Source organism: Chiloscyllium plagiosum, unplaced genomic scaffold (genome assembly GCF_037043375.1).
Source record: "Chiloscyllium plagiosum isolate Xiang-an unplaced genomic scaffold, Cpla_swu_hap1 HiC_scaffold_5, whole genome shotgun sequence".
Taxonomy (NCBI): domain Eukaryota; kingdom Metazoa; phylum Chordata; class Chondrichthyes; order Orectolobiformes; family Hemiscylliidae; genus Chiloscyllium; species Chiloscyllium plagiosum.
Window position 1 is genome coordinate 58,124,538 of NW_028270143.1, and position 23,720 is coordinate 58,148,257.

General features: G+C 40.1%; 1 protein-coding gene across 8 annotated transcripts in view; it reads right to left on the minus strand.

Annotated features, from left to right (window-relative positions):
* Positions 1-23,720, minus strand: part of grb10b (growth factor receptor-bound protein 10b) — a 208,759-nt gene that overhangs the window by 26,389 nt on the left and 158,650 nt on the right. For 7 of the 8 annotated variants that reach the window (XM_087987201.1, XM_087987204.1, XM_043690122.2 and 4 more), the window contains 4 exons: positions 22,088-22,162; positions 19,645-19,782; positions 18,205-18,315; positions 7,578-7,676 (listed from right to left, as the gene is read on the minus strand). In XM_087987201.1, the coding sequence (XP_087843327.1) occupies positions 7,578-7,676; positions 18,205-18,315; positions 19,645-19,782; positions 22,088-22,162 (423 nt within the window). The remainder of the gene's footprint in view (positions 1-7,577; positions 7,677-18,204; positions 18,316-19,644; positions 19,783-22,087; positions 22,163-23,720) is intronic. The other variant, XM_087987203.1, reaches the window with a different exon arrangement.

Genomic DNA, 23,720 nt, shown 5'->3' on the forward strand with positions numbered 1-23,720 from the left:
TCCACTTACTACTCCATGTACCTGATTATTGTGAAAGCCATGCACTATGCAAAAGAATGGGACCAAATGGTCTACTATACAATACACAACTTCATCATAAGGATGCAGCCCTTGCCACCAGCTAACTGGCCAGCAGCTGATGAGAATGAAGACGAAAGGAGGAATCAACCTAGAAAGCCAAATTTTATCTGGGTTATCCTTGAACATCTCATCCAATTTGATACGAGTGTATACAACATAAGAACTGTGTTCATCAATAGTCCCAAGCCTTATCTTATGTAAATAACTCATCCAACTCTGATTCCAGTGAACACAATCCCAATCCCTCATTATCCCAGGTCATACCTTTCCTCTAACTGCCCATTTGACTATCGGCTTAGCCACAATTCAAAAATAAAAAACCCAACATAAATATACCAAAACAAATAATGCCACAATGTCCACAAATGCTAATTTATCACCTTTGTACATATCCTTTGCGGCAGTTCTCCTTGTACCTAATTTGGTACTCCTGTGCGGTATTAGCCTGGTGACTTAAACATGGCTAATGAAAGACTTTTAGTTGAGGAAACTGAATATGGTCTTTGTAGATATTTCAAGTAACTCTGTACCTAGATGGTCCAAGACCAGACTTGGCAATAGACACAACAGCTAGTCGACAGATAACAGCAAAGCTCTGGGCAGAGTGACAGTGGTAAGGATATGAATGCTAGAAAGGGCAACAGATCTGTCCTCCGTTGTGCTAATGTTATCCCTCTGGAATAGAGTTCTTGTTGGTGAGACTACTGGGATAGTGTGACATCTCTGATGCTCCTCTGAACATTGGTACTTGTGACGGTAGTCTGTGCTTATATGGCACAATGGAGTTTTAGCACGCAATATAGAAAGCTGACTTTGCATGACTGAAATCTTAACTTTAGCTATCACTGAAACACTGATATATCAAGTGGTTTCAGTTACAATATAGTTTTTGAGATACTAAAGTGGGAAAGTACAATGGTTAAAAAATGGAACGGTCAGGAGGGGACTGCTGTGGGTGGAAGCAAGAGGTGCATGAAAACTTCTCTGGTTTCAGCCCTGTGCCCAGCCACTGCCTTAACCAGAGTCACTCAAATGAAACTAAGAACATACAGCTCTGCCTGTTGATTGCAGGTTGAGCAATTCTATTTCTCATTGCAAGACAGGAAAGTGGTTTATTAACTGTGTTGAAACTTGACAGCTAATGCAGCTGGTTTGGTTGAACAGTTGTCAGTGTGCCCAGGTTGTAAATTACACGTGATAGAATGGGTGTGGTTTTTTTTTCTTATTTATTTTGGGATGTGGGCATCGCTAGCTGGCCAGCTTCTCTTGCCCGTTCCTTGTTGCCCGAGAGAAGGTGGTGGTGACGTGCCTTCTTGAACTGCTGCAGTCCACCTGCTGTGGGTTGACCCACAATGCAATTAGACAGGGCAGTCCATGATGTTAACTCAGTGACAGTGAAAGAATGCCAAGATATTTCCAAGTTACATGGTGAGTAGCTTGGAGGGGAACTTGAAGGTGGTAGCGTTCTCATGTATCTGCGGCCCTTGTCCTTCTAGATGAAAGGTGGTCACAGGTTTGGCAGGTACTGTCTGAGGATCAAAGGTGATGTTCTGCTATGCATTTTGCAGATAGTAAACACTGTTGCTGAGCACTGGTGATGGAGGGAATAGATGCTTGTAGATGCACTGCCAATCAAGCAAGCTGCTTTGTCCTGGATGGTATCAAGCTTCTTGAGTGTTTTTGGAGCTGTACTCATCCAAGCAAGTGAGGAGTATTCCAGCACACTCCTGACCTGTGCCTTGCAGATGATGGACAGGCATTGGGGAGTCAGAACGGGAATTACATGCTGCAGTGTTCCAAGCCTCTGACCTGCTCTTGTAGTGAATCCAGTTGAGTTGGGTAAGCCCAAAGGTGTTGATAGTGGGGGAGTTCAGTAACTGTAATACCATTGAATCAAGGGCTGAAGGTTAGAGGATCTTTTATTGGTGATAGTCATAGCCTGGCATTTGTGGCGCAAATGTTAATTGTCACTTGATATTATCCAGATCTTGTGGCATTTGAACATGGCTGCTTAAGTATCTGAAGAGTTATGAATGGTACTGAACATTGTGCAATCATCTGGGAATATCCCTACTTCTGACCATATGATGGAGGGAATGTCATTGATGAAGCAGTTGTAGATAGTTGGGCCAAGGACACTTCTCTGAGGAACTCCTGCACAGGCGCCCTGGAGCGGAGATAACTGACCTCCAAGAACTACAAGCATCTTATGTGTCAGGTATGACTCCAACCAGCAGAGATTTTGTCCCCAATACCTACTGAGTCCAGTTTTGCTCGGAGTCCCTGATGCCCACACTTGATCAAATGCAGCTTGGTGTCACTCTCACCTCACCTCTAGAATTCAGCAATTTTGTCCATGTTTGAACCAAGGCTATAATTAGGTCAGGAGCTGAGTGGTACTGGTGGAACCCAAATTGGGCACAATTGAACAGGTTATTGGTGAGCAGGTGTTAATTGATAACACTATTGATGACATGTTCCATAGCTTTACTCATGATCGGGTGTAGAATGCTGGGGTGGTATAAAGCATCCCTGGGAAACCTTCCACATTATTAGGTTGATGCCAGTGTTGTAACTATACTAGAAGGGCTTGGCTAGGAGAGAATAAGTTCCCCTTCAGCCTTATCTTTTGCATTGATGTGCTGGACCCTTTCAAAATTGAGGATGGGGAGCACAAATCTTCAGTACTTTTGCTGGAATGTTGTCAGGGCCCATAACCCTTGCAGTATCTGTCGTCGCCAATGGTTTCTTGAAATCATATGGACTGAATTGAATTGGCTGAAGACAGGCATCTGTAACTTTTGGGAACACTGGTGAAGGCTGAGATGAATCATCTGCTCAACACTTGTGGCTGAAGATTGCGGTGAGTGCTTCAGTCTTATCTTTTACACTGATGTACTGGGCCCTTTCATCATTCAGGATGTGGATATTTGTGGAACCTCTGCCTTCAGTAAGTTGTTTAATTGTCCATATCACCATTCACAACTGGATGTGGCAGGATTGTAGAGCTTAAATCTGATCCATTGGTTGTGGGATTGCTTAGCTCTGTCCATTACTTGCTGCTTATGCTGTTTGGCGTCCAAGTATGCTCATTGGGTAGCTTCACCAGGTTGACACCATATTTCCAGGTGAGCCGTTCTGCTCCTGTCATGCCCTTCTGCACTCTTTATTGAACTGGCTTAAATGGGGTTTATGCCAGGCAATGAAGTTGCAGATTGCGCTGGAGTACAATTCTGCTGCTGCTGAAGGCTCACAGCACTTCTTTGATGCCCAGTATTGAGTTGCAAGATCTGCTTGAAGTCTATCCTATTTCACATGGTGATCATGCCAAACAACATGATAGAACTTATTCTCAACGTGAAGTCAGGACTTCGTCGTCACGAGGACTGTGGGGTGGTCACTCTTACTGATACAGTCAGGCATCTGCAGCCAGCATTTGATTTCATTTATTGCAGTCACATGTACGTAAGTACAGTAAAAAGTTGTATTTTGTGAGCAGTATAGGCGGATCATAGCATACAAGGACATGCAGATCATATGGTGCTTAAATAGAATCAGGCATACAAGGAGACTGGTAAGGATGAGGTCAAGTATATTGTTCCCTCACCATCTGCTGCAGACCCAGTCAAGCAGCTTTGTCATAGTCATAGAGATGTACAGCATGGAAACAGACCCTTCGGTCCAACCCGTCCATGCCGAACAGACATCCCAACCCAAATCTAATTCCACCTGCCAACACCCGGCCCAGATCCCTCCTAACCCTTCTTATTCATATACCCATCCAAATGCCTCGTAAATGTTGCAATTGTACCAGCCTCCACCACATCCTCTGGCAGCTCATCCCATACACGTACCACCCCCTGCGTGAAAAAGTTGCCCCTTAAGTCTCTTTTATATCTTTCCCCTCTCACCCTAAACCTATGCCCACTAGTTCTTGTCTCACTAACCCCAGGGAAAAGACTTTGTCTATTTATCCTATCCATGCCCCTCATAATTTTGTAAACCTCGATAAGGTCACCCCTCAGCCTCCGATGCTCCAGGGAAAACAGCCCCAGCCTGCTCAGCCTCTCTCTGTAGCTCAGTTCCTCCAACCCTGGCAACATCCTTGTAAATCTTTTCTGAACCCTTTCAAGTTTCACAACATCTTTCCGAAAGGAAGGAGACCAGAATTGCGCGCAATATTCCAACACTGGCCTAACCAATGTCCTGTACAGCCGCAACATGACCTCCCAACTCCTGTAATGGAAATGTGTTACTGGAAAAGCACAGCAGGTCAGGCAGCATCCAAGGAGCAGGAGAATCGACGTTTCGGGTCTGAGCCCTTCTTCAGCAATTCCGGAAGAAGGGCTCAGGCCCAAAACGTCGATTCTCCTGCTCCTTGGATGCTGCCTGACCTGCTGCGCTTTTCCAGCTGCACATTTGCAGCTCTGATCTCCAGCATCGTCCTCACTTTCTCCCAACTCCTGTATTCAATACTCTGACCAATAAAGGAAAGCATACCAAACACCTTCATTATCCTATCTACCTGTGACTCCACTTTCAAGGAGCAATGAACCTGCACTCTAAGGTCTCTTTGTTCAGCAACACTCCCTAGGACCTGAGCAGGACTTATACACTTAATGGTAAGATTTGCTTTCCCAAAATGCAGCACTTCACATTTATCTGAATTAAACTCCATCTGCCGCTCCTCAGCTCATTGGCCCATCCGGTCAAGATCCTGTTGTAATCTGAGGTAACCTTCTTCGCTGTCCACTACACCTCCAATTTTGGTGTCATCTGCAAAATTACTAACTGTACCTCTTATGCTTGCATCCAAATCATTTATGCAAATGACAAAAAGTAGAGGGCCCAGCACCGATCCTTGTAGCACTCCACTGGTCACAGGCCTCCAGTCTGAAAAACAATCCTCCACCACCATCCTCTGTCTTCTACCTTTGAGCCAGTTCTGTATCCAAATGGCTAGTTCTCCCTGTATTCCATGAGATCTAACCTTGCTAATCAGTCTCCCATGGCGAACCTTGTTGAACACCTTACCGAAGTCCATATAGATCACATCTACTGCTCTGCCCTCATCAATCTTCTTTGTTACTTCTTCAAAAAACTCAATCAAGTTTGTGAGACATGATTTCTCACGCACAAAGCCATGTTGACTATCCCTAATCAGTCCTTGCCTTTCCCAATACATGTACATTCTGTCCCTCAGGATTCCCTCCAACAACTTGCCCACCACCAAGGTCAGGCTCACCAGTCTATAGTTCCCTGGCTTGTCTTTACCGCCCTTCTTAAACAGTGGCACCACATTTGCCAACCTCCAGTCTTCCAGCTCCTCACCTGTGACTATTGATGATACAAATATCTCAGCAAGAGGCCCAGCAATCACTTCTCTAGCTTCCTACAGAGTTCTTAGGTACACCTGATCAGGTCCTGGGGATTTATCCACTTTTAACTGTTTCAAGACATCCAGCACTTCCTCCTCTGTAATCTGGACATTTTGCAGGATGTCACCATCTATTTCCCTACAGTCTATATCTTCCATATCCTTTTCCACAGTAAATACTGATGCAAAATAATCATTTAGTATCTCCCCCATTTTCTGTGGCTCCACACAAAGGCCGCCTTGCTGATCTTTGAGGGGCCCTATTCTCTCCCTAGTTACCCTTTTGTCCTTAATATATTTGTAAAAACCCTTTGGATTCTCCTTAATTCTATTTGCCAAAGCTATCTCATGTCCCCGTTTTGCCCTCCTGATTTCCCTCTTAAGTATACTCCTACTTTCTTTATACTCTTCTAAGGATTCACTCGATCTATCCTCTCTATACCTGACATATGCTTCCTTCTTTTTCTTAACCAAACCGTCAATTTCTTTAGTCATCCAGCATTCCCTATACCTACCAGCCTTCCCTTTCACCCTGACAGGAATATACTTTCTCTGGATTCTGGTTATCTCATTTCTGAAGGCTTCCCATTTTCCAGCCGTCCCTTTACCTGCGAACATCTGCCTCCAATCAGCTTTCGAAAGTTCTTGCCTAATACCGTCAAAATTGACCTTTCTCCAATTTAGGACTTCAACTTTTAGATCTGGTCTATCCTTTTCCATCACTATTTTAAAACAAATAGAATTATGGTCGCTGGCCCCAAAGTGCTCCCCCACTGACACCTCCGTTACCCGCCCTGCCTTACTTCCCAAGAGTAGGTCAAGTTTTGCACTTTCTCTAGTAGGTACATCCACATACTGAATCAGAAAATTGTCTTGTACACACTTAAGAAATTCCTCTCCATCGTTTAGGCTCTGACCAGCTCAATCAGCAGTACTGCTGCCAAGCCACTCTTGGTGGTGGACATTGCATTCTAGCACCCAGAGTACATTTTTGTCCCCTTGCCATCCTTTGTTGTTTCTTCGAGACTTTGTCGCAGTTGATATAACTGAGTGGCTGTCTATGCCAATTCAGAGGACAATTGAGAGTCACTCACATTGCTTGGCGTGTGCAGTTATTTGTAGGCCAGACCAGATGAGGATGGCAAATTTTGTTCCCTGAAGGACATTAGTGAACCAGATTTTTCCAACAATTGACAATGGTTTCACGGTCATCAGTAGATTCTTAATTCCAGATGATTTTTATTGAATTCAAATTCCACCACTGCCATGGCAGGATTTGAACCCAGGTTCCCAGAACAAGAGCTGAGTTTCTGTATTACTAGACTAATGATAATATCACTGGACCATTGTCTTCTCTGTGAAACTTTTAATGCAAGGCATGAGCCCTGAGGCTAGTAACACCCATGTTGGAATCTGGCATTTGAAGATAGATTGACTGATCTTGTCCACTGATGTAAGGGCACGGAACTTTGTATGACATTGCATCTGGGACATTAGAATGCAAATTCTCGCATTGGTCATCATGCCTGGATGATACAGAGTTTGTCCAGAGGCTCTCTTACTGCCCATAGACTAGGTACAGTTGCTGCTTTTCTCAGCCCCTTCTTGACCAAGGCTACCAAGTGCAGTGATGGAAAATCTTGGAGCCTGCTTCCTTTCAACTACTGTCATTCTTCTGCCCTTACCAGTTCAGAATCGCTGTTAGAATAACTTCCTAGACTTGCTTGAGCCACTGTGCACTTGGTGGTACAGGTTGGTTTTAACTGATACTAGCCTCTCATGACTTGGGGTCCCCTGTTTAGAGCAATTAGCCGCTCAAAATTGTAATTAGCACAAGTTACATTCTGCTACTATAATCATATTAATTAGCAGGCAGTGAAAATAGTTGTGCAGCCTGCACCAGAAGCAATGGCTGCAGGTTAATTCTACATCATTTTTTTTGGGAGATATCAATTTTAAGCCACAAAGAAAAATGTCAAAAATTGCAAGATACAATCAAATTTTGTGATGTCATTAGCACAACAGAAGACTAGTAAAGTAGAAATCATTTAGAAGAAACAAAACATTTTGATAAGGATACGGAAATAAATTATTTATATTTACAGCTACAAAAGAATACCTTGAGGAGCCGAAAGGCTGTCATCCAACATGTTCTGCTCTGCTCATCTTCTGCACAGAATAGTCGAAGGTCCTTTGTTTCATTCCTCATTTTTATGGGCTGAATTGGATAAGGAAACAGCAGTCATATATACTATTACTTCTGACAGAATATGATGTTTTCCCCCCGTGAACTAAGATGCAGATTTCGTTGCTCAAAACAAATTTACAGACTAATTGCATCTCTTCTAAAAAACTGGGTTAAATATGATACTTATACACAGAATTTAAAGCATTTGATAAGTAAAGCAACTCACTGGACAAAATGGCAAGAGGTATCTGGTGAGAAGAACAATTTAACGCAGTGTGAAAGAAGGATGTAATGGCTGTTGAACAAAGGGTAACAGTAAATTACAGATAAATAATGGTAAAAAAGTAGATCTAAAGGACTTCTCTTTTAAGGAAATTGCGACTTGTAATCTCGAACTTTTGTGACATATGGTAATTTCAAGAAGCTTGAGGTGTATTGGCTAGCCATGTGGGCTAGAGGTGCCACCAGTTGAGTGAATTTTATTTGATTTGGTTTCTGACTGCAAGAGCAGTTGGAGTCAGTGTGTGCCATATGTAAGACTCAGAATTTCCTGAAATGAATACTCCAAGATTTGTTTACTGCACGGCTACCGAACAGTAGTGAGAGATAGAGTAGCAAGAGGTAGGCAACTGGGGAATCCCCAGGGATTGTGTCACTCAAAAAATATTTTTTTAATGCTAAATACCAGCAAGGCTGATGAACACCTTGGCAGGGTGTAGTCCAACATAAATCCATGGCACAGATTGACAAAGGAGCAGAAATGGAATGGTCAGAGATTTCCATAATCAGGAGGAATCAACAGGCATTTCTGCAATGTTGTCTCCTTGGGCCATTTTAAGGTTCTGGAACATAAATATGAATGATGAAGGCAGTTGATGTTTTGCAGTTGTACAGTGTGGGAGCCCATGGATGCTCATGTGATTCATGACAACTACATCTGCAGTAAATATCTGTGGTGTGATAAACTCTAGTTCAGCTTATTGAGCTGGAGGCCAAGCTTTAGACTGCAATATCAAGGAGGGGGAAAATTACCTGCCTACTTTATTCTAAAAGGCTGTCTTAGGTGAGCATTGTACGATCTAGTCTACGTCAATGACATGAGTATGAAACTGTCAATGAGGCAGAAGATGGCGATCAAAAATGCAAAAGTAGAGGAGCCTCAATGCTTGCATCTATCAATGTTTAAAGTTCTTAGAACTTAATAAATGAGACACCCAGGCTGCAAGGTGAAAAATCAATTTGACTACAGCATCATGATGTGGGGAACCATTTAAATGGTGAGAATAAATGAAACTGTAGTGGTAGTGACCGACAGTATAGCCAGGATGAATAGTCATAGCTCTCTGCAGCTGGTGAGAGTACAAGTACATGAGTGTATTTCCTGCACAGCCAGGATTTGAAAATTCATGCTCTCGCTGGAGAGGATCCAGTTGGAGTGGTCCACTTGGGATTCCTACAGTGTAGGTAAGACTCAAAAAGATGTTCTGCTTGGGGATCATGAGCAGCTATTGACTAAATTGAGAGTCAGAACCACAAGTATCTGGATTACCAGCTAAAAATCACAAGAAATTAGTGTGGGGTCAAAATGATTAGACAGATGAATGCATGATCCAAAGAATGGTATGGAACTATTAGAAGATGGTACTGGGGAAAATATTAGAAGTAAAGGCAGATAGTCTCTCTGAATTTGATCACGTGCATTTTATTTTATTCACTCATAGGACATAGGCATTGTTGCATTCTAGTGACTTAGAAGTAGCAACTATAGACAGAGTAAATGCATAATTCTCAATCCCTAGATTTTGGAATGATTTCTGCACATCAGAAAATAGCTATTGTAAAACCTATTCAAATCAGGAAGGAGACTGAAGGCAGACTAGTTGAAGAAATAAAGGACCCTTTTACAGAAGTTTTGGGGATTTGGCAGGATGGATGGGTGAAGCACCTAAACTTGATGATGTTACAACAATAGGTAGGTAAGTAAGTTGTCAAGAGGAAACACGGGGGTCTAAAAACTATACAGACTGTTGTGATTCAGCAAAACATTTTGCAGGTAGAGCATAATGTGGCAAACCTGCCCATTTTGGCAAGAAGAATAGAAAAAATGAAAAAAAGAGATTGACAAACATAGAGGTAGAGGAATATATGTACTCTGGTAGAAGAATCAAAAAAACTTTGGTATGCAGGTGCTGCAACTTATTAGGAAGATGAATTGAATCTTGGTGCTTATTGTAAAGTTGTAAGGGAAGTGGAATTTTAAACTTTTTCGCTGCATCTATGCAGAGCCTTAGTTGTACTGCATCGGAAGTAATGTGCACAGTTTTGATCTCCATACCTAAGAAAATATATACAGAGGAATCTCGATTATCCGAATATCAATTATCCAAATTTCGGATAATCCGAAGATCTCAAGGTTCCGCAAAAATGTTACATCAAAGAGGTAAGTGTATTTGGATTACCTGTACTGAAGAACATGTGAAAACACTGGCAAAAACAAAGAAACACAAGCAACTGAAGAATCAGCGACTGGATATTTTTTACATAAGGGTTAGTTACATCGCCCTTTGCAAAAGTAAGAGCTTTATTCCTGTCACTTTATCGAACTGTTCATGAAAACAAATGCAGAGAAAGTAAACGCATGTGCGAGGCGGTGCTTTTGTCCTTCTATTGCAATACTGAGTTCATAAAAATTGACAAATGCTCTTATGATTGTAGAAGCTGTTTGGGACCTTGTTTAATGTTGGGATTTCATATATTTATGTGATGGTAAGGGTTTAGTCCTTCTCAGTTTAACCAGCGATTCGCAGAATGTAAAGATTAGTTTGTTTAACAGCAAACTCATCAAAATTACAGATTTAAACAAACTCTCCGGTAGAGCGCAGCCTTAGATCAGTATTACTTCCCTTGTTTAAGGTCAAATCGATTATCCAAATAATCAATTATCTGAACAAAATAGCACCTGCCCATGTTGTTCGGATAATCGAGGCTCCTCTATAATTATATTAGAAGCAGTTTGGATTTATTCATGCCTGGGCTGAAGGGAATACCTTATGCTGAAATGTTCAGCAGGTTGAGCCTAAATGCATTAGGAGTTAGAAGAATGAGAAATAATATTACTGAAACATTTAAGATAGAGTCATACACCATGGAATCAGACCCTTTGGTCAAACTCATCCACCTGCCACCAAACATCCCAATCTGACCTAGATCCACTTGTCAGCGTTTGGCCCATATCCCTGTAAAACCCTCTTATTCATATGCCCATCCAGATACATTTTAAATGCTGTAATTGTACCCACCTCCACTACTTCCTCTGGCATACACTACGTTCCATACAGTCACCACCCTCTGTGTGGAAAAGTTACTGCTAAGTTCCTTTTTAAATTGTTCCCCTCTTGCCTTAAACCTCTGCCATCTAGTTTTGAACTACCCTACTCCAAGAAAAAGACCTTGACTATTCACCTTATTCAAATCTCTCATGATTGTAGTAACATCTATAAAGTCATCCCTCAGCCTCCAACTGTTTCCAAGTTCCCTAGCTCCAAGGGAAAAAAAAATCCCCAGCTTATTCAGCCTCTCCCTATAACTTAAATCTTCCAGTCCTGGCAACATCCTTGTAAATCTTTTCTGTATGCTTTCAGGTTTAACAACATCATGTAACTGTTGTTAAGGCCTAACCAACACCCTGTAAAACCTCAACATAACATCCCAACTCCTATATTCAAAAGGCCTGTGAAATGAAGGCAAGCATGTTAAATACCTTCTTAACCACATTGTGATGAAAATTTCAAAGAATTATGTATCTCTCTGTTCTTCAACATTATGCAGGACCCTACCATTAACTATATAAATCAAGCCCTTGTTTGTTTTACCAAAGTGCAATACCCTTGCATTTATCCAAATTAAACTCTACCTGTCATTCCTCAGCCCATTGACCCAACTGACCATAATTTGTTTGTAATCTTGGATAACCTTCTTCATTGTCTACTATACCACCAACTTGGATGTCATCTGCAAATTTACTAACCATGTCTCCTAAATTCTCATCCAAATTGTTGTACAGGTAGCAGATGAAACTAATAGAGAGTGAGGGATGATCCATTGTGGCATAAAAGATAGGGGAAAAATAACATGAACTAACTGGTAGAGTTATAAACAGTGTGTGGGGGCAGAGGGGTCTGGCTGTTCATGTTAAATGATCTTTGAAGGCAGTAGGGTATTATGCAAAAGTAATCAGCAAAGTATGCTTCTTAGATCATTCTTAAAATATCACAGAATCATAGAATCCCTACAGTGTGGAAACGGGCATTTTAGCTCAACATGTCCACACTGACCCTCCAAAGAACAAACCTCCAAGACCCATTACCCTACCCTATTACTCTACATTTCCGCTGACTAATGCACCTAACCTATACATCCCTGAATATTATGTGTAATTTAGTATGACCAATTCAACAAACCTGCACATCTATGGAGTGTGGGAGGAAACCGGAGCATCTAGAGGAAACCCATGCAGACATGGGCAGAACATGCAAACTCCACACAGAGGATGGAATTGAACCTGGGTCCCTGGCGCTGTCAGGCAGCAATGCTAGCCACTAAGCCGCCCTCAATATGGACACCAAAACAATACTCCAGTTGAAGCTAAACAGTATTTGAGAAGGTTCTTTTTTTTCCTTTTGTAATCGAGTTTCTATTCATAAAGCAGAGATTCTGTATACTTTACCCCTTTCTCAGCACTCCTTGCCAGCTTCAATGATTTGCACATATTTTGTTTCAGACTCACTCTCATCATTCTTCCTATTAAGTGAACCATTTCCCACTTTTCTGCATTAATCTTCACCTGTTGTGTATCAGTCAATTCTATCAGCCTACATCCTTATGAAGTTTATCACAATGCTCCTCAGTTTGTAATACTTCTACGTTTTATTTGATATACATGATGTTTTATATCACAGCAAAATTTTAACACCTAGAATCATAGAATCCCTACAGTGTGGAAGCAAGCCATTTGACCTATCGAGTCCTCACTGACACTCTGAAGACCATCCCACCCAGACCCACATTCTCTACCAGCTCTCTGTAACATTGCATGTCCTATGACTAATCCACATATGCTACACATCTCTGGACTGTTGGAGGAAGCTGGAGTACGTACAGGAAACCTATGCAGACATGGGGAAAAAGTGCAAACTCCACACACTTGCTGAGGGTGGAATTCAACCCAAGTCCATGGTGCTGTGTGGCTGCAGTACTAACCACTGAGTCACCGTGTCACCCTCTTGGTCATTAATCTAGATTAAGCAAAGGCAGTGGTTCCAACACCAGCTTGATTCCCCAATATTCAATTTCTTCTAGTCTGAAGAAAATTATTCACCACTATTCTGTTCCTATCAGTTAAGGAAAATTGTATCCATAGTGCAAATACCCCTTTTTAGTCTGTAGTCCTTAACAGTGCTGAGAAGACTTCTGCTGCACTTTATCAAATGCTTTTTGAAATCAATGTATGCTCCAACACCTGCATTTATTAATTTTCTCTACCATCACATCAAAAAACCTAATCCAGTTAAACATAATTTGTCCATTACAAATTTGTACTAGCTTTCTTAATTATTCTACTTAGACAAAAGTTACACTGTTAACTTTGTCCCAAATTATCACATACAAACCCTTTCCTACCAGTAATGTGGAAGGGCAGTCAGCAATGTATTGGATTAATCAAATCCAGAGGTATCAAGCATATAGATAATAGCAAATGTTTTGAGGTTGCGACAGAGGCAGGCAATAGTACCTGGTGGAAATTGACAGTATTAGTGATGGGTGGCTATATGGTCTGAAGTCTATCTTAGATCAAAAATAATGAGAAGCTTGCAAACAGTCCTGTTGTTTAGTTTCAGACAGTTGTTAGGAAGAGGAATGGAGTCAGTGGCTATGGGAATGAGTTGCATGTGGATAAGCTTTTCACTTCCAAATAATTTGAATTCTAGGATTTTATGTTCATGTACTACTGGATACCAGATACAAGCAATGTGATAACTTAATATAACAGAGAACTGGCGAGCTAAATTAGAGTTGCATCGATGTAAAACTAGAAACTAATGATCTCGATCAAGGCCAGCATATAGCTTCTTGGAGGCACAAGAGGTCATTGTACTGGATGAAAGTGGAAAGATGCTGCAGAAAGATGTCGTGATCAAATGTGAAATGCCACACAGACAGGTCATAAGGAATAGCATACCATCATCAGAAATATAGAATATCATTTGTGATTTGATAAAGAACATTTTTATCTTGTGGCAGGGAGTGACATCTGATTGGGGAAGTTCAAGCAGAAGGTTCTGGAAAAAATTGATATGGATTTGGAAAGGGAAAGCATGTTCATGACCTTTGGAAAGCACTGGAGATTGGATATGGGAAGGCAGTTTGCTCAGAGGTAGAGGAGAAAGTGAGGTCTGCAGATGCTGGAGATCAGGGCTGGAAATGTGTTGCTGGAAAAGCGCAGCAGGTCAGGCAGCATCCAGGGAACAGGAGAATCGACGTTTCGGGCATAAGTTTCCTGAAGAAGGGCTTATGCCCGAAACGTCGATTCTCCTGTTCCCTGGATGCTGCCTGACCTGCTGCGCTTTTCCAGCAACACATTTCCAGCCCTGCTCAGAAGTAGAGCCAATAATTGTCTTTTGAGCACGGGGGAATGATGGCAGATTTAAAGGACAGAAAGTAATTAATACAAATATCAATTAATTTGGGAACGAAGGAGGGCAGCTGGTTGATTGGCAGCTCAGCCGAAATAAGATTGAAAGGATGGAGGCACGTCTCATGGAAAAGGTGAAATCGAGTGTGAGAGGATATTTGAGAGAAACTTGAGAAGGTTGCAGGTCCATAAGTAGGAAATGGGGTGAGCATAAAAATTAGTATGGACTCTTGGGCTTGTGGAAAGAACAGAAGCAGTACAGGTAGCCAATTGGATTGTTGCAATCTTAACAATGAAGTTCATGAGTTTCTCAGAATGTGAAGAGTCGAGAAAGAGATTTAAGATGACCATTTGAATAAAGTCAGGTAACTTGGTGTTAGATTTGCATTCTAAGCCAGTACTAGTTTTGCAATAACAGCAGCAACTAATAGGCCAGCCATATTTGGCAATGAACAGCTAAACCAAATTAATTATATTTCTATTTTGTCAGAAAGTTACATCATAGGAGATATTAATCTAAATATAGATTGGAAAAGTCAGCTGGGCAAGGTAGACGAGCTTAGGAGTTCATAAAGTACTTTTACAACATGGATATGGATTTTTTTTTTAAATTATTTTTACTTAGAACCGATCATAGAGCAGGCTATTTAAACTTGGTACTATGCAACAAATTATAAATAATTCAAGACCTCAGTGTGAGCATTCCCCTTGGAGCAGTCACCATAATATGACTGAATTTTTCAATTGTTTGAGGGGAAGAGGAGTGTGTCTGAGAGTTCTTTAAAAAAAACTGCAATTATAAGGGCACAAAAGAAGAATTGGCTAATGTGAATTGGAAAATTATGTTAAAGGATAGGTCAATACAGATGCGGTGTTAGACATCTAAGATTTATTTCAGAATACACAGAAAAAAATACATTTCCATGAGCAAGAAAAACTCCAAAGGACAGATTTATCATCCATGAATAACTAGAAACATGAAAGATAGCATCAAACTAAAGGAAGAGGCATAAATTTGAGCACAGACAGGAGGCTGGTCAGAAGATTGACTTGAATATAAAAATAGCAAAGAATAACTAGAAAATTAAGAAGGAACCATTATAATACAAGACAAAAAAAAACTATACAGAAATATAAACACAAAGTAAGAGCTTCAATAAATATTCAAAGACAATGAGTTAAAGAGAGCATTGAGCCTATACTAAGTTAGACTAGGGCATTAGCCGAATCGAATAAAATAGAAATGGAAAATAAGAAATGGCACATGAATTGAACAGGTATTTTGTCAGTCTTCACTGCAGCTGATATAAGCAAAATGCCAGAGACAGCAACAAATCAGGAAGTGGGAGGAATCAGGAAAATCACGATCACCAGAGAAGGTGTACTGAGTAATCTGTTGAGTAATCTGAGGGCTGACAAGTGCCCAGGTCCCGATGGACTTTATTGAAGTATCTGAAAAGAAATGGCTGTTGAGATAGTTGAAGAATTGATTTTAAATTCTCAAAACTCCCTTAATTCAGGGATACTCATGGAGACGTACAAAAACAGACCCTTTGGTCCAAATCTTCCATGCCATCCAGATATCCTAACCTAACCTAGACTCTTTTGCCAGCACTTGGCCCATATCCCTTTACACCCTTCCAAACACCCATCCAGATGCCTTTTAAAAGTTGCAACTGTTCCAGCCTCCACCACTTCCTCTGGCAGCTCATTTCATACATGCACCACCTTCTGTGTGAAAAGGTTGCCCCTTAGATTCCTTTTAAATTTTTTTCCCCTCTCACCCTAAACCTATGCCCTCTAGTTCTGGACTCCCTCACCCCAGGGAAAAGACTTTGTCTATTCATCCTATCCATGCCCCTCATAATTTTATAAATCTCTAACCCTCTATAAACCTCAGCCTCCGACACTCCAAGGACAACAGCCCCAGCCTATTCAGCCTCTCCCTATAACTCAAATCCTCAGACCCTGGCAACATTCTTGTAAGTCTTTTCTGAACCCTTTCAAGTTTCACAACATCCTTCAGAGAGGAGGGAGACCAGAATTGCACACAATATTCCAAAAGTGGTCTAACCAATGTCCTGTACAGCCGCAGCATGACCTCCCAACTCCTATACTCAATGCTCTGATAAAGGAAAGCATACCAAACGCCTTCTTCACTATCCTATTCACCGGCAACTCCACTTTTAAGGAACTACGAACCTGCATTCCAAAGTCTCTTTGCTCAGCAACATGCCCCAGGACCTTTCCATTAAGTGTGTAAGTCCCACAAGATTGGAAGATAGCAAGTGGAACATTTAATTTAAAAGGACAGGGCAACAGAGAGCAAGAAACTACACTCTAGTTCACATAGCTGTCATAGAGAAAAATGTTAGAAACCTTTATTTAAAGATTTATAATATAGCATGAAAGAGAAAACATATTTGATCAAACTAATGACATGCTGTGAACAAAGGGGAACTGGTGGATGCAATCTGCTTAGATTTCCAATGGCATCTGACAAAGTGCTGCATCAAAGATTCTTGTGGAAAATTAAAGCTTATGGTATAGAGGATAAGATGTTAGCTGAGTAATAGGATGCAGAGAGTAGTCACGAATCTTTTTTAAGGTGGCAACATACAATGAGTGGTGTGCCACATGGATTGGTGCTAGGATCTTGACAGTTTACAATTTACATAAATGACTTAGGTGAAGGGTTGGTTTGCCAAAGGTATGGTTACCAAATTTGCTGAAGACTATGAAAAGACATAGGTAGTTTAAGTTGTTGGGCAAAGATGTGCCAAATGGAGTACAATGTGGGAAAACATGAAATAGCCTATTTTGAAAGCATATTATCTAAATGACAAGAATCTGGAGCTCTAAGATGCAGAGGGGTCTGGTTATCCTTCGACATGAATTGCATAAAGTCAGCATGTAAGTCCAATAAGTAATAAAGGAAGCTAATAAAATGCAAGAATTTATCACAAGGGGAACTGAATATGGAGATCATGCGCCAGTTATATACAGCACTTGAGGGTCCACATCTGATGTACTTTGCACAATATTAGCCACCTTAGTTAAGGACAGATGTAAGCATGTTGGAAGTCATTCAATAAAGGTTTACTCAACAAATACTCAAACTTGGGATGAGTCATCTTATGAGGGAATGTTGGTCAGACTAGATGTGCATCAGCTACTGTTTAGAAGTGCAAGGGGCAACTTAATTGAAACATATAAGTTTCTGAGGAGTCTTCATAGGGTAGATATGTACAGAATATTTAGAATGAGGGGTCTCTGTTTAAAAATCAGGGGTTATCAATTTAAAACAGCAATCAAGAGACATTTTTCTCTTAGAGAGTCCTGAGTCTTTGGATCTTTCTGCCTAAAAAGGTAGAAGCTGACTCGTTGAATATTTTGAATTTATTGAGGAAGATAGATGCGTGTTAAGGGGATGAAAGGTTATCAGGACTGTGGGGAATGTGACAGAGTTTACAATCTAATCATAATCATACTGAATGGCACAGCAGGATCAAGGGCTTAACAGTCGAATCTTGTTTATGATTCATATGTTTGTATGTGAACAAAATTATTCATTCTATATCTGTACTCATTGAAGCAAGGTATGTGACATCGACAATGAAGTGAATATTTAATTGAAGTTATTTGTGGAATATTTTGTTCAGTGTTCAACATGGAATTCTGAAGTCATGGGAAATAATGTACAGCAGAGCAAGTAAATAATTAAAAATCATTTTTTTAAAACTTGAAAACCTCAATGCTGCATGCAGGAAAAAATGTGATATTTATAAATAACCCACATTCATTATTCCAAATATTGAAAAAGGACAAATTAATATTTGTATAAATAATCCAATTAGAAAAAAGTACCTTTATACAAAAGCCATAGTCAGTTGGCGCACTGTATATTTTTTTGCCAGATACCAAAGAAAATACATTATTGTCTTCAATGTCAGCAAGGAGTTGAAGATGTCTTGGTTCCTGTGCAAATGATAAGATAAAAAGATTAGAATTTGTAAATTACTGCCCATAATCACATTAAACCTTTTGAAAAATTAATTCATGGGATGTGAGCATCACTGGCAAGGCTAGCATTTATTGTCCATAGACCTGGAGAATGTGATGATGTGCCATCTCTTGAACTGTTGCAGTCTTAGTGGTGTAGGAACACCCATAGTTCTATTAGGGACAGAGTTCCACAATTTTCACCATAACAGATATATCCAAATCAGGATGTCACTTCGAGAAGATTTTGTAAGTAGCTGTTTTCTAATGCATTTGTGGCTCTTGTCCATCTAAAAGGCAGAGACACAATTTTGGAACATACTGTCAAAGAAGCCTTGGCAAATTACTGCAGTGCATTTTATAGATGGTAGAGATGACTGCTGTGACAAGTGGTGGATGAAATTTTGATCAAACAGGTTGTTTTGTCTTTAATGGTGCTGAACTCAAGTGTTTCTGAAGCTAATCAAGACATAGCATTTCATCACCTTCCTGACCTGAATCCTGTCGGTCGAAACCAGGCTTTGGGAAGTCAAGACATGACTAGTTTAAAACAGAATTTTCAACCTCTGACCTTCTCTTATAGCCACAGCATTTATATGGCTGGTCCAAAGATGTTTTGGATTAATGATATCTCTGCACAATGTTAATATTGGCATATCGGCGATATAGATAGCATTAGCCCACAACCAGTCTTATACTGCAGCAGTCCACAGCCACATGCAAAACTGGAAATCGACATTTTCACAGATCTCATGGGAGTCTTCAATAGCAGGGACTGTTCGCCAGTATTTCCTTTCAACTCGGAATGTGTTGTTTACAGATTGTATATGGTCTTTTTTTCTATACGGTAGCAATGATAGTGTCAAAAGTGACTAATAGTTGATACTCATGTTGTGACATTTTGAATAAGTTATAAAGCATGCTAAAACCAAGTACTTTCTTGCTTTGTGACCAAGGATATTACTGGTAGCTTCGAAACATGTGGCAAATCAACACATATATAGTACACCAAGTGAGAAAACAAGTAGGAAATCTACTGTAGACACTAATCTTACCAGTCATGCCTGAAGATGGCATGACTCCAAAGATTTTAACTGATATGATATAGTTCAGTACTAGAGGAAAACTGCAGATATGTTAATAGAAGCATAAGATTACAACTGTACTTTACTGGCCAGTATAATCCAAAACACCATACAGTGATGATTTCCGAAGTGTGCCTTATTCTATGCTATGATATAAAATATAACCTCCAACTTGAAAAATGTCCTTTTACAGATTTAAATGCTCTAAACTGTAACTTACCTTTGAAGCTCCTTTTGAAGAAAAGTAAAGTCCTGATCGTCGCAGAAACACAGACAGTTTCTTCCAGGACTTTCTTCCCACTTCCCTTACATGCAAAGATCCTTGAATTTCTGGACAACTGTTTGAGTTCAGGAAGTTCTGTAACAAGATTTATACCAGTATTATAATTCAAAAATGAAAAAGAGAAAAAAATCCATTCAAATCTGGTTTCATAAATATTTGTGGAAAGTAAATGCATGCTGCAAAATTTAACAGACCACCAGACCTCAGATTACACTGGTCACATTGAATCAGAAATTGAAAAGCAAGATTCTTAAATTAGGGAGAAAAGACATATATACATTGGGAAAGTAGATATGAGCATCTGGGAGCACTGGATAGAGGTCTTAAGATATTTAAGAGTCAAAGACAACAGCTTTGTTTTTCCATCTATTGATGCTGTTAGACAAACTAATGGTGCCTAGCATTTCTGTCTTTGATTCAGATTTTCAGCACCTACAGTATTTTGCTTTTGCAAAAGGGGTCTACAGCAGAGGGAACAGAGGGCAACAGTTTAAGAGCTGCTAGGGACAGCAAGACTAAGGATCAGGATTTAACAACTGAGAGGTTGCAGAGCATTGTGTTTGATAGATCTAGACTGTTCATGATCTCAGCATTAAATAAGACTCCCGTGTGAGCACCTGAACCATATTTTCCTTGTCATAATGAAACTGATGAATCCGATGCTTTCTGGATTCTGTTCTACTTTTCATAAATGTCAACTCATGTAAAATCCTGCTTGCAACAATCCCACATGGATGTCTGCTCGCCTATAACTATGGCTCTTGCTGACTTATAGTGGCTCCTGATCCAGGTTTGAAATGATCATTCTATCGTTTGAAGCGGAAATTTAATTGGCCTCTCGCCCACCTCAACTTTTCTCTGTATTACCTTGCAACCTCACAAACTCAGTATTTCTATTATTCTCAACACTTGTGCAATTGCTCATATCCTTCAGACAATATTGGTAGCAGTACCTTCAACTAAGGTCTATGTTTTGGAATTCCTTTCAGATAATTCTGCAGTTTAAGGTCTGGGAGGAGTAGGTTACACTGTTCCTGTGGTCTGTTCCACCAGTCCACAGCTAATTGTGGGAAATGTGAGGTTATGTGCATTGGAAGTGAACATTATTTAAATGGAGAAAGACTGCAAAAAGCTATAGAACAGAGGGATTTAGGATTCCTCATCCATGAATCACCAAAAGGTAGCATCCAAACAAGTTCAGGGGATAAGAGGGAATTCAAATAGAATGTTGGCCTTTGTTGCAAAGAGAATGGAATATAGAAGAAGGGAGCAAAAACAGAAATGACTAGACAAACTCTAAGTCTGCAGCATTTGTATAGAGAAAGAAGAGTCAACATTTCCAGTGACCCTTCATCAGAACTCTGCTTTCTCTCCACAGATACTGCCAGACCTGCTGTGTTTCTCTGGCAATTTCTGTTTTTATTTCAGATTGGCAGCATACACAGTTCTTGGTTTTATAAAACTAGCAAGTTTTTGCTAAAACTATACACAGTATTTGTCAGACCAAAGTGGGAATTCTGTGAACAGTTTTGGGCGCCTAATAAAGTATCTACTGGCATTGGAAGCAATCCAAACTAATTCACTTGGCTGATATTAGATATGGAGAGACTGTCATATGAAGACAGATTGAGTAGATTGGGCCTGTATCTTTTGGAATATATAGAAGAATGAGAGGCCATCTTATTAAAACATCCAAGATTCTTAGAGGACTTGACAGTGTAGATGCAGAGAGGTTGCTTCCCCTAGTCAGACAGTCTAGAGAACATAATCTCAGATTAATAAGGGGTTGCTCATACAAGGCAGAGATGAGGAAAAACGTTTTTGCTCAAAGGGTTGTGAACTTATACCAACTCTATGCCACAGAGAGCTGGTGATGCTGGGTCATTAAATATATTCAAGGCTGAGATAAACAGATTTTTTTCATCAGTAAGGGAATCAAGAATATTGGAGACAAGAAAGTAGAGCTGAGGATTATCAAATCAGCTGTGATCTCACTGAAAGAAGAGCAGTCTCAATGGGCTGAATAGCTTGCTTCTGCTCCTATTTCTTATGGATACTTGTTGGAAATTTCTGTTGAGTTCTTTGTGATTCTTGAAAATGAATCGACACAATTTCCCCCTTAAATTGTTTTGGAAATCAAGTCTTTGCACAGAAATTCCTGCTGTATCTCACTATTTCATACAGCCTTATAACGGTGTAATCAGTTTAACCTCCTTCTAGACTCTTCAGATTCTTAAAACGAAAGATGCTGTCATTTTTTCTCATCCTACTTATTTACCACAATTTCTTTTGATCTACTTCTACGTTTTTAAATGATAATCAAATCAAAACATGTGTAGTTCCATACTCTCAATAGCTTTCTAAAGTATAATCTACTTACCTGCAAGATCTGTGAATGTGGGCTACTTCCATTTAACCCTTGGCAACAAATTACCATTTGCTCTGGAAAGAAGTTCTGCCCAAACAAATAACACTTTTCAAACATTGGTTGAGAGTCATGTTTCATTTAACAATGTACATATTACATCACATAATCATTGTCTAGATTTAACAGAAACCAAACAAATTTAACTCATAAAAGGTAGCTACCTCTAAATTAACAGGCTCCAAGGATGCTCATGACTAGTATTCATTTCAGTGGGACATTTTCAAACAATGCCAAACATGAGACAAGTTGTTAATTAATCCAAGTGACCATTTTGCAGAGTTGGAAAACAGTATCCAATCCTTCATTCTTAAATTACACATCTAAATACAATACCTAACAGCATTGATAATTCATGGGCAAACGATACACTGCAAAAATTGTCTGCCGGAGCAAAAATTAAAAGCATATCAAAACAAGTCAGCTATTTTCCTATTTATAGGACTATGGTGACAAGAAAAGGTTCGATCTTTAGTTACAAAATTCCATTCTGGCACTTCTATATTACTGTGTTCAATCTTCCCATGACCTGAATATATTTACCCTGATATTCCATTTTATTATCAAGGCCCTGTTTTTAAACTTCAGCCTACTCAACAAAATAACTGAAGCGTTGGTTTCCATTCTGAAGAACTTCAAAGCTGCCTGACCTACTTGCTTCCCTCTCATTGAGCATTTCTTTTCAGTTTGCATTTTTTTTTACTTTTGGAAATATACTGACATTGTTCCCACATCATTATCTTAAATGAACCGCTCCATTACTATTTCTTTCTTTACTATGATTCTACATATCTCCACATTTGTTTTAGCTGTTTATTTTCTGTGAACCTAATTCAAATGTTGAATATTGTATTTTGGTGCCCAATCATCGAATCACAGTAAAAAGTTTGGAAGAGATAAACAACGTATTAATCCTCAGTATGTAACAGTATAGAAACAGACTCCTCGGTCCAACTCGTCCATGCCAATCAGATATCCTAAATTAATCTCGTCCCACTTGCCTGCGTTTGGCCCTTATCCCTCTAAACCTTTCCTTTCATATACCCATCCAGATACCTTTAAAATGTTGTAACTGTACCAGCCTCCACCACTTCCTCTGGCAGCTCATTCCATACACGCACCATCCTCTACTTGAAAAAAAGTTTGCTCTTTAGGCCCCTTTTAAAAATTTCCCCTCACCTTCAACCTATGCCCTCTTATTCTGGATTCCTCCACCCCAGGGAAAAGACCTTGTCTATTTACCCTATCCATGCCCTTCATGATTTTATAAACCTCACTCCAGGGATAACAGCCCCAGCCTATTTGGTCTCTCCCCATCGCTCAAAAACCCCAACCCTGGGAACATCCTGCTAAAATACTTTAAAACATCTTCAGAGTGATACTCAGTATACCTACAAAAGGTATTGCTCCACTCTTATGACTCTTCTGCCACAAAGGGCCCAATGTTCCAATATGAAACGGACCCAATATGAAACGGACCCACGTGCACTATATCTCCCTCCATCTTTCAGCCCAACATATCCTATTTCAAACCATAACACATGAACTCAGTAATCCAACAATTACAAGTATTTATTGCCGAAAGCTG